The sequence below is a fragment of the Acanthisitta chloris genome, unplaced genomic scaffold (genome assembly GCF_000695815.1).
Source record: "Acanthisitta chloris isolate BGI_N310 unplaced genomic scaffold, ASM69581v1 scaffold4203, whole genome shotgun sequence".
NCBI lineage: Eukaryota > Metazoa > Chordata > Aves > Passeriformes > Acanthisittidae > Acanthisitta > Acanthisitta chloris.
The window spans coordinates 9,784-20,869 of NW_008663086.1; the positions used below are offsets into that span (position 1 = coordinate 9,784).

Here is an 11,086-nt window from a genome sequence, read left to right on the forward strand (position 1 = left end):
GAAAATGGCAAGAGATTTGTGGAAAATCCCTGGGTGGGACAGTGATAGGGTGTCTGAGAATTGGTTGAATTGGGAAATGCTGTGAGCAGAGTTTCAGCAGCAGCAGGAGACTCAAATGCAGAGCAGAGGATGACAAAGGGTCCTTCACTGCGCTTCTCACAGAGGTGTTGGCACATGTGGGTGCTTTGTTTAACACTGCTAGGCAGGAACTGGAAGCTTTGCAGCAGGCTAAGGATGCAGAATGTGAACAGTTACCTTTGAATCCCATCATTTTGTTGCAAACCAGTTAATTAAAAACGAAGGTCAAACGAAGGTCGGACCTCTATCTGTACAACAGCTGAAAATGGATAACGAGCAGGAGGCTTTGATTCTGGCAGCAGGTCTTCCTCCCCCACTTCATTACCTGAGCTTCGTCCAGATAGCACAGCCTCCCTTTACCTTGACTCTAAAACTTCCCCAGTACTACTTCTGGCTTCTCCTGGAGAGGAAGGTGCTCCCCTGCTGCCTGGGGTCACAATGACCACTACGAATTTCAGTGCTGAACAACTAAAGCTCCCTCTAGTACTCTTGAGGGATTTTCTGGCTGCATGATGAGACTCACTGCTTGGGATATCCGTAAGGGACAGGGGCAATACCCTGGGACATGATGGCTCTGCCAGCAACAGCAGCAGGGGAAAAAACCTTGCAAAATGCAGCACCCTGAGGGCCCCAAAAACCTGGCATAAAACCTGTTTTTCATCCACTCCTTCTGGTTTTCAGAAGAATGAGAACTGTGGGGCCTCTGGTGGTCCTTCTCCTGGTTTGCTTCTCTCTTCCCAGACATTATTCCCAGGTATGCATAGCAGTCAAGAGCTGCCTCATTAATCACCTTCTTGACCTTCAATCACTGTCTCTAAGAGCCTCTGAGGAATGAGCAACCTCTGTGATGGAACCCAATCTGCAATGGTCTTTAAGTAGTGGGACTGCAGTCCCCCCTCCTTCTGAACATGTCAACAAGATGTTTCATTATCCAGATGTTGGCTTCAATCTAGTTTTCTCCCTTTTATCTTCACCAGGCTCTTGTATAGAACTCATCTCTTATCACTGATCTGCTTTGCACTTTTAGATGGAAGATGTTCCACAATTAGTTTGTTGATGTTCTTGCTCCCCTTGTGCTGCTAATCCAACTTCTTTAGCTTCCTTCCAACTTCCTCCTCCATCCAGCATTGCTTGTGGATTCCCCAAGCCAACCTGTCCTTGAGGTGAGAGATGGCAATCTGCTCAATGTTCCTTACAGCTGGATGCACTAATATCTTGTGCTGACCCAGGCCAATTCTTGTTTTAAAGTCCCTTCTGCACACCTCACAGATCCACTCCCTCGTGGGAGCCACTTCTCCAATACCAGGTTGGATACAATAGCTCCTCTGCTTTCCACATGGCTAGAGAAATGCAAGGTTAAACAGGTTCAAGAGTGTGGAACATTCATCTTCCAGAGCTTGGCCTTTGCCTTCAGCTATTGAGCATCTTCTCAGTCCACCATAAAGAGCATGGCCTCACTGAGGCTTGTGTCTCCACAATTAACAAAGCAAATAATGCTACCATTGGCCTTGACTTTTCCCAAGGAATGGTTCTCTCTCCTCCCCCAGAAATACCAGCAGCACAGGGAAAAGGCATTGGTGAGCCCCAGCCCCAGTGTCCCTGCAGCAGCAGCCGCCAGCTGTGGCTGGGGGAACAGGAGGAGCTGATATTGCAACGTGCAACGGCATCCAGATTCCAGCTTGGCTAGACAAGCACCGACATTTTTCCATCACATGTGACCCGTTGGTGCCTTCTGCTGGAGTTCTCATTCAGGAATGCTCGCTGTGGTCAGACTGCCTGTATTTACAGACACAAATAAACTGCCACTGACTGAAAGACACCATTCCCATGACTGTTTGGCAGTAACCTTACAAGAGTAAAGGCGGATCTGCTTACACAGTCATGCAAAACCTTAGCATCACTTCCTTCTTTTATTTAGATGTAACCTTGTGGAGAAGCTAAATTTGAGGGGGGAAGACATTGACACCCTCTGCCCTGCCTGGCAAGATGCTCTTTACCCTATCCCCTGTGGCACCCTTCCCTCTCCCACATTGCTCCCTAGCTGCTCTGCAGACCAGTTTGCTGTACAGCTGTGCAGAGGAGGGAGGGCACATGCAGTCCCATCCCCAAGCCTTTCCTTTTTTCCACTCTCCCTACCCAAACCACCCCTTAGCAATGAGTCAAATCTTGGCTCCCTGTGACTGCCTGGATTGCCCAGTCTCTCCGCTAACCCAGTGTTGTGGGAAATACCACAGCACAAAGGTAATCTGAAAGGGTGCAAGGGAAAGGGTGCCAGGGGGGCACTGCCTATGCCTTTCCTTTCAGAGTGCAAAAGGGTGGATTCATTTTTAAACTGCTTTGGTCCCTCACAAATCAACTGCAGCAGAACTGTATTCACAGTGTTTGCCTCTTTGGGTAGCAAAACTGGTTTAGAGAATTCCTGCCCTTCCTTTCCCTCTGCTTTCCTTCCTGCTCCCCCTTTCTCTGCCTGGGGCACTATGGCTTGCGGGAGGCAGTCAGATGAACCAAGCTAAATAAAACCTGTTCTGTCTACTTGTGATGATTATTTTTTGACCGTTTTCTATTTTTAGTTCTGTGATAGTGATGAAATCTGTCTTGGCAGCCCTTCACAAGGCAGTGGGATGGGCACAAAAGCCAAATTTGCCCCATGGATGCTCCTTCCCAGGTGGCAGTGTTAGTCCCAGGTATTCAATATGCACTGTCTCAGCCTGCAAATTTAGCATGGACTTCAATATTGTGTAGGAAACCTGGAACTCTGAAGAGCTGTCCCTCTGCAGTGACCAGGCCAGTCCTGTTGCTGATGGTGCTGCAGGGAGGAGGCAGCTCAGCCCCCAGCCCACCCACAGTATAACACACCAGGGCACTACCAGCATTTAACCAGAGCCTGCCCTTGCACTTGTTCAGTATGTATGCATTCTCCTACCCTGCTAGGGCAGATTTAGTGAAAACAAATGAGAAGACAAGGTACAGTTTTCATTTGCTTGAGGTTTTAGGAGGTTTACCCCATTTTTTTACCTATGCTGCCGTTGGGCCACTTGCTGCCCTTCTCAAAATCCCTGTTCTGAGATATTTTTAGTGTGGTCTGCTGCATTTCTTAAGTGCTGCTAGTAGGAGGAGGGGGGACCATAAACTTCTTGAAGGAGAGATGTTTATTTGTCTGAACAAATAAGAGCTTCTGTTTATAGAGGCAAAAACACATGAAAAAAATAAATCCGGAAGGATGGGCCCATGGCCCTTTTCCAATGAGAAGAGCAAGTCAAAACAATGAACACCATTTGTTTTTGCTTTTCCCTGGCAAGCTTCCTTCAGCTGACTATTGCATGATCTGTTCAGGGTGAAGAGACAAGAAGAAAAGAAATTTAAAAAGAAGGGAAAAAACCCAAGCAGTAGCAATTGCTCTGGCTCCTCTCTCCTGCAGTGGCTGCAGCCCCTCTGCTGGGGTTGCAGCCCCTCTGGTGTGGGTTTAAAGCTGCAGCTGTCAACCAGGTAACCTAAACCCCAGCTCCACAGGAAAACAGATGGGGCTGGGGGAATAGTTTGGGGGGGTGGAGGGGAAACAGCAAAACCAAAGCAAAATGTATGTTGTGAAGCAACAACACTGGGGTTTATCCAACTCCCTGTCCCGCCAAAAGTTCAGGGCCCCCTGCTTTTCCAGCTGCGCTCTGCTGGACCCCACAGCAATAGTCCTCTGGTAAAAAGTCAGAGGTTTGGATGAGCTGCTGTGAGCTCTCAGCTGCCCTCCTACAGGCACTCAGGCCAGACACCTACTTGCACACCCCAAGGAATGGGTGTTTAATTTATTTTCCTGAGTCTAAACTCCCATTTCCCTTGGGCTCCTACCAGTCTCCTGTCTGTTTAACACCACGAGTTCAGAGCAGGAGCTCCTTGAGGCACTCCCTGCCCTGGGTCAACACCAGGGTATTAAATCAACATGACTTCTGTGGCAGTCCCTGTGGCTCCAGCTCCTATTTTTATAGACATGCTTTGACTGATAAGCCTCTATTAATAAATCAATCAGGTGGCACCACTGCTGCTTGCAGGAGCAAGCCCCAGTTTTGGTGGGGGGCTCACAAAGGAAACAATGAACACTACTCACAGCATGATATATGCACAATAGTTTTATTTTGCTTTTTATATAAAAAATTCCTAAAGACTGCAGAACACTTGTATCCTAATTTTTTACACAAATGCTTCCGGCACCCTCTTCATTTTTAAGCTAATTCCCCCCTAACAACTTGTGATGGTGTGGGTTGCCCTGATTTTTGACCTAGTCACCCTTTCTAGTGGGATATGTCTAAAGCTGCAATATGGCACTTGGTTGACTTAGTTGGCAGGTTTAATATATCCAGAAAGCTGGGGTATGGAGTCACACATGGCTCAGAGTCCATCAGCACAGGCAGGGAACCTGCCTTCATGTCCATGCCTCCAAAATTAACCAGACCTTTCTCCTTACTGTGCAAATAACAGGCTCTGGTCATCGACCAGTCCTGTCGTAAGGGATTCTCGCTCCTGAAGAGCATCCCATCTTCAAGTGGGGAAGCAGCTTGTACAGTCAAGCAATTGTCCACGGCAGTCCCAGGCGCTGAGACTCCATCAGTCAACTGTACCGTTGTAAGACTTGTTGAGCTTGTTGAACGTGAACTCTACGTTATGCGTGGAAATAGGCTTTCGGTAGAGAGGATTGGATGCCTTTAGAGAAATGAGCAGACAAAAAGAACGAAGATGAGGAACAAAGTCCGTGTCATGGTAAAAATGTGTATAATCTCCCCTTCCTGTGCCAACTAGTTTGGAGATAGCACTGTTTGGCTTTGGGTGAAATAAGCACTCAGATCCAAAAGCAGTGTTGTTTGTCCATAGCTGATCCATCAGACCCATCTTCCATCCTGCCTGCAGGCACAGGTAATGCCCTCAAATGCTGAGCAATCCCACCCAAAGCCTCCCAGGAAGGGCTCCATCATAGACCTGAGCAACCTGGCTGCTGCCACAGTCAGAGCCTGGTCTCCTCTCCCCTACCTTCTTCAGCCTCCAGCTCTGCTGGGAATTGGATGATGAAACCAAAGGCTGGGTATAATTTTGCAGAGTATTTGTAACTTGCCAAGGGGAAGGCAGTGCAACGTGCTGGACCCTGAAGTGTGTCATGAGGCACTGCAAGGCATGAGCACCTACATCTCATTTTGGTCCAGTGGGGAGGTGTCCCATGGCAGGGGGTTGTGACTAGTGATCTGTAAGGTCCATTCCAACCCCTAAAATTCTATGATTCTGTGCTCCCTCATGCCTGCCACCCTTCTCTATTGCTGCAGAGCTGTTTGCTGCCAGCACACACCCACAGGCCCCCAGCAGCACCCTTGCCCCAGGCTCACCATTTCATATCTGGCCCGTGAGCGTTCACTCTGGAACCGGTCGAACTCCCGTCTGTCGTGAATGGTGACCAGCAGCTTCCAGAGCCCCAGCAGGATGATGCCGATCAGCACCACACTGCCAATCACTGCCAGCACGATCGTCACGGTGCTGGGGGCTGAGCTGCAGGCTGGTGATGACAGGGAAAACCCAATTAGCTCCAGTGTAAGTGTATCCCAGATTAGGATACCGGCACGTAATAACCTGGACTGCAGCCACTGAGCAAGTGACCTCAGGGCAGCGCTAGCGGCAGTGACTAAATTAAAAAAAGCAACAGTCCCCTCTGAAATCAAAGAGACTTTTTTGATTTCTTTTTTATTAGATACATTCTTGGCTAGAGGCAGGTCAAAGGGACAGCTCTCATGGACGTCATCAGAGCCAGCACATCACATAGTGCCTCGGGGGAAAAATAGGGCTGCAGTGCCCAAGAGCAATGCAGGGCTTTAATGCCAGGTGACCCATGTGGGACACAGAGCGTTAAGGTGCCTCTGGCAAAAGCCAGCTCAGCTTCTGGCCCACACAGAGGCAGGTGATCACTAAGAGCTTTAAGTACATTAACTGTCAGTTAATCAACTGGTCTTTCAATTAAGTGCAAGCTGCAGCACAAATGAAATAAAACATTCTGAATCTCAGTCTTTCCCATATTGGCCCGTGCCTCAGAGGACCAGAGCAGATAATAAGAAGCTACTGCTGGGTGCTTGCCAGCTTGTCTTGCAACACCACATGGAGTTTTCTTTGAGAAACTGCATTGCATGTGATTAAAATAACGCTGGGAAGCACAGCTGTCTGTGCAGCCTGGGAAGGGGAGCAGAAACACACAGTCCTTACACGGCCTGGGTCAGAGCTAGCTCTTTGGCCATGTAGAAATCCTGAACTGGTGCAGGGCTTTCCTAACACCCTGACTTAACCAGCAGCAGCACCAGGTGTTCCCTTCTGATGTTTCTGCTCCCAGGTGCTGTACCTCCAAATCAGGCTCTTTGCTACTTAAATAGGCTCTGTTTAATTCAGCATCCTAAGCTGCAGAAAACTCTTCACCCACTTGCTAGCAATGCTGGTGGCTCAGGTGCAAGTTTTACTCTCAGAGTCCTTTTTTTTAACTAAGTTGGGAGCATTTGGAGCTGGGTTTCAGCACTGTAAAACACTTCATTTTAAATCATCCCAGGGTATCTGCTCACACACACAGGCAGTGAAAACAGTCCTTCCGCAACCCGTGAGGCTCCCCAGCAGCCCATCACCTCTCCTGAGGCAGCCTGTGTTGTTAAAAAGGAAACCCAAGGGAGGGCCAACCTGGCTCTTTGAGGACGGTGAGGTTGGATTTCCCACTGGCAAGCTCCAGGTATGTGAACTTCATGACACAGTTGTTGACTGGGTAGGCGCAGAGGATCGCGTTTGGATCATCCGTTTCTGGAATGTGATGCAGAGTCACAGAATGTTATTTGGGATTTTATATATTTTTTAAAAATCCTAAAGACTGCAGAACTTTTGTACCCTATTTTTTCACACAAATGCTTCCAACACACTCCTGTTTTTAATCCAATTACCCTCTAACAACTTCAAATGGTGTAGGTTCTCTGATTTCAAACTCGTCACCCTTTATAACGGGATATGTCTAAAACTGCAATATGGCACTTGGTCAACTTAGTTGTTAGGTTTAATATTAGGAATTAGCATAATTCTCCATTGCAAGATGAGCAGAGCTCTCCACAGATGCCTGGGAGCAGAGGAATGGGGCACAAGCCTGGAAAGCAGCACAGTCTGATCACAACTCATGCAAATTGTAACTGAGCAGCATCCAGACTTACTGCTTGAGAAAATGTGGCATTTGGCAAACATGGCATGGCAAACAGACTCAGGCTCAGACACACACTCACACTCTTCCTTCACACAAGTCTGCTTTGGCTATAAATACTGTTTTCTTCTTAATTTGCTAAATTTCTTGAAAAGTGGAAGGCACAGACTCAGATGGGGCCAGCAGCAGCCCACGGCCACCTCACGCTCCAGCTGTGCTGAATAGCTCCAGCTCCGGAAATGGCTGGGAAGTTTGTTTTTAAAGAGTGATAGAAGAGGAGAATGGGAAGGGGAGGAGGGAGGAAGAGAGGGGGAAGGGAGGAGCTGGTTGGAAGAATGATGCATAGATGGGGGAGTTGCAAGAAATGAGAAGACTTTATTCCCATGCCCATATGGGCGCTGTGTTTTTGCCTAGCTAACATATCATAGGACCAGGCAGAGCCTGTTACTGCTCTGATCACTGCTCTGGTAAGGTGCTCCCTGAAGAAGGCTACTTCACAGAAGCAATTTAAGATTCAGCAAAACCATCACCTGAGTTTTACAGCTCCGGTTCCAGGGGTGATTTCAGCAGAGCCACTGTCCTGCATATCCACTGCTCATTGGGTGTCCCTGTTGCAGGGACAGTGACTGGAGGGAGATGGGGCAGCATCTCCAGCCATGACATGCATGGGCTGAGAGTTTCAAGGGAGAAGAACAGATTTGGGGGCACAATGTTATTGACTGGAAAAAATATGACCTTGGCTTAGGCACCTGGAAACTGCTTCCCACAGCTCTTCTGCTCACTCGTATCCATGCCTGTCTGTCATGCTGAAAAATGATCACATTAATGACCATAGTTACTCCAGCCCCTTAGCTCTCTCCTGTCTGTTTGTTTTTCCTTTCAATGCCTTTGACCTGCATCCAGCTGGGAGATTAATACCCTCCATTTCAACAGCTGAGCCCAGATGCAGCTGCCCCTGTGGTGAGTCCTGATGAGTTCCTGGTGTGGACAAACCTCAGCTGTTCTTACCCTGGGACAGAAAAACCTGCTCTACCTACACAGTGGTCTTTTAAAGGCAGGGCTGGAGAAGTGCTGATTGTTACAAAGCAAAGTACTTATTAGATTAATGTAAATAAAACTTCCATATTTTTTGACTAATGCCCTTCTGAGTTAGGCACCAAGTCTCAGTTCCTGCAGGTCTAGCTGCTTTTGCTCCCATCCTTGCACCATTATTCTGCTAAAAGATACAGTGATTAAAGTCTCAACAGTAATGATCTCTGTTGATCTTCACCAGGTTTCAGAGATCACATATGAGAGGTGTGATGGCCCCACTGAGCTTTCAGGTCCACTGATGTGTGCTATTGCCAGGTTCAGCTCAGTGATGGACCTGTCATGCTCCTCTTTGGAACCATCAGGAATGCAAATGTAATGTTGCAGAAGCAAAGAAGATCCTGCAGAGTCCAATGCAAGTCATACAAGCCTCCCACAAGGCAACATTCTGGCTTGTGAGTTGAATGACAGATGCCTCTACTCTACAAAGCTTTGAAGCACTGGCTGCTCATAACCAGAGTCAAAAGGCACTTGGGATGTTTCAGGGTGTGTTCATTGCAATTCGATATTTAAGGAAGTCCCACCCTCCTCTGCCAGGATTTGCAGACCTATGTATTCTGTGACACGTATCAGCGTTTGGCATCTCAGCAGGGACTTTTAGTATGTGCAAAATAATACAAAAGCACTTGAAAACCAGGATTTGGCTAAGTCTGCCCATGAAGAAGTCTGTAGTCCCCTAGAGCTTTCTTTAGGAATATTTTGCTTTACCTCTTTCTCTAGCAATCCAGATCTCTGAGCCACAGAGAGCCTTGAGCTTCCAAGAGCTCAGCACCACATGCAGTCAGACTGCAATAGTTCAACAGAAGAATAAACATAATTCCCCAAAATATCTTAAACCAGAAATTTGGCTGTGTTTTTCTCTGAAAGCCATGCAGGGGGCTTAGCAAACCACAGCCCAGCCTCACCTTCCACAGCACAGTCAGCACAAAAGCTGCCTTTGGCATGGTGCAATAACCAGGCAGGGGAGTGAGCTTTAATCCCCAGTATTTGCTGGCTCCTAAGAAATGCAGGCCAACTGGACCTTTGAAAGAATCTTTGTGTGGTTTGGACTTCCAAACTGCTCATGGTGTGCTGGTGTAGGTGCACTCCCTGCTAAACTGCAGGGAGAAGGGAAAGAACTAGAGCAAAATTCCCAAAGGGAAAGGTAGGAAACCCCACAGGTCATAATTTAAAAGATAGACACTGGATGTGAGAAGAGTCAATGGGAAAAACATTGCCTGCAGGCAGCTCAGGAGGAAGGGAGTGAAATTCCTACCTCTATAATCTGTGGGAAGGGATGTCAGATGTGGACAGTAGTTTGTCTCTGCTTGATCTACATCCCTCCCTCCAAGGGGTCAGGATTACAGTCAAAGCTGACACAAGTTTGTATCCCCTCCCCTAAATAGCAACCAGGGACTCCCACAATGGATCTTGAAAAGAAGAGGGAGAAGGTAATCTGCTGAGAGATGCACATGTGGGGTGACCACTAGGAAATGACACAAAGGGCAACAGAGGATCTTGCCTGGGGGACTTGTAGCAGTCCGTTCCACCAAAGCAGAACTCGTTTTCAAAACAACTTTGCTTTCTCTTACAAGCTCACTTCTTCCAAGATGAATTATCAGAAGATTAGAGAATGCCTTTTTTGAGGGTGATACTTTGTCCTTTTGTACTCTCTCACAGCTCGTTTCATCATCAGTCTGATCTGACCTCATCCCACTCTCTTTGTTCCTTGCACTGGGTGGTAGTTGTTAGATGTGGTAAGATGTTATTTCAAATCAAAGAGTTTTTTACTTCAATATAGATTACAATCTGGAAGAGGGCCACATATACCACATATACACACATATATACTAGGTACACACATACATTTGTGAATGCCAGGTGTTCCCTGAGGCTTTCTTTACAGACATGTCTTGTTGTGGTTAAGAGGAGTTCAATGCCACAGTCTCTGGCTCCCACCTCCCGCAGTCCTGCTGCTGCCAACTCACCGAGAACATCCACAGTGGTGATGATCTCGTCCTTGCAGTGCTTTTGGCAGGTTTGGTTATCAGCCAGTCTTCCTGAGTTAAACAGCTTGCATTCAATGCAGTCCCTGCAGGAACACACAGGAACGGAGGGGACGATTAAGCACCCGTCAGAAACCACATGAACATAGATTCACCCCTCTGCAAATGACTCCCTGGGTGCAGGTCTGGACCCTGCATATCTGTACCACAAGGAAAGGGCAACTCAGGGCCAAGCATCTCCATCTCAACGCTGAATTTATTCGAGAGGTGGATTCAAAGAATGTGAAAAATATTCACAGAAAATAGCTGATAGGTTTGGGGTCTGCCCTTTGGATGTCAGGAGCTGCATGTCAGCAGAGATCAAGACAGGCAGCACTGCTGCTCTGTGCTAGTCTGAGACTGATGCCTGGGGCACCTCCATCACTGCGAGGCAGGCAGTGTTCCCAGTCCTCCCCTCCTCTGCAGCTCACAGCTCTCTGGGCCCAGACATTTGCAGCTCAGGGTGCAGCAAAACTGGGGTTGCCAGCCTTTCCTGCAGAGTGGGAACACGAACCTCTGAGAGGACATGGGCAGCAACACTTGCTGCTCTACCTGGGATACTCTCAGGTTGTTTTGCATGGGTTCTGAGCAGTGGTAGCCTTGCCTGGGGCTGCTCACCCCTGTTTAACAAAGCAGAACTAATTCCTTAGCTGTAAAGTCCCCCAGGAACCAAAGAGTTGCCCTTCCCACCAGCAAGAAGTCCCTGCTG

At 47.9% G+C, this 11,086-nt stretch overlaps 1 protein-coding gene across 1 annotated transcript in view; it reads right to left on the bottom strand.

Moving 5' to 3' along the window:
- Positions 1-4,181: 4,181 nt before the first annotated feature.
- ITGB5 (integrin, beta 5) overlaps positions 4,182-11,086 on the bottom strand; it is a gene marked incomplete at its 5' end in the record, with an annotated part of 55,185 nt that continues 48,280 nt past the window's right edge. The window contains 5 exons of the mRNA XM_009070847.1: positions 4,182-4,767; positions 5,439-5,605; positions 6,763-6,879; positions 10,321-10,424; positions 10,996-11,015. Coding sequence (XP_009069095.1) covers positions 4,672-4,767; positions 5,439-5,605; positions 6,763-6,879; positions 10,321-10,424; positions 10,996-11,015 — 504 coding nt within the window. The remainder of the gene's footprint in view (positions 4,768-5,438; positions 5,606-6,762; positions 6,880-10,320; positions 10,425-10,995; positions 11,016-11,086) is intronic.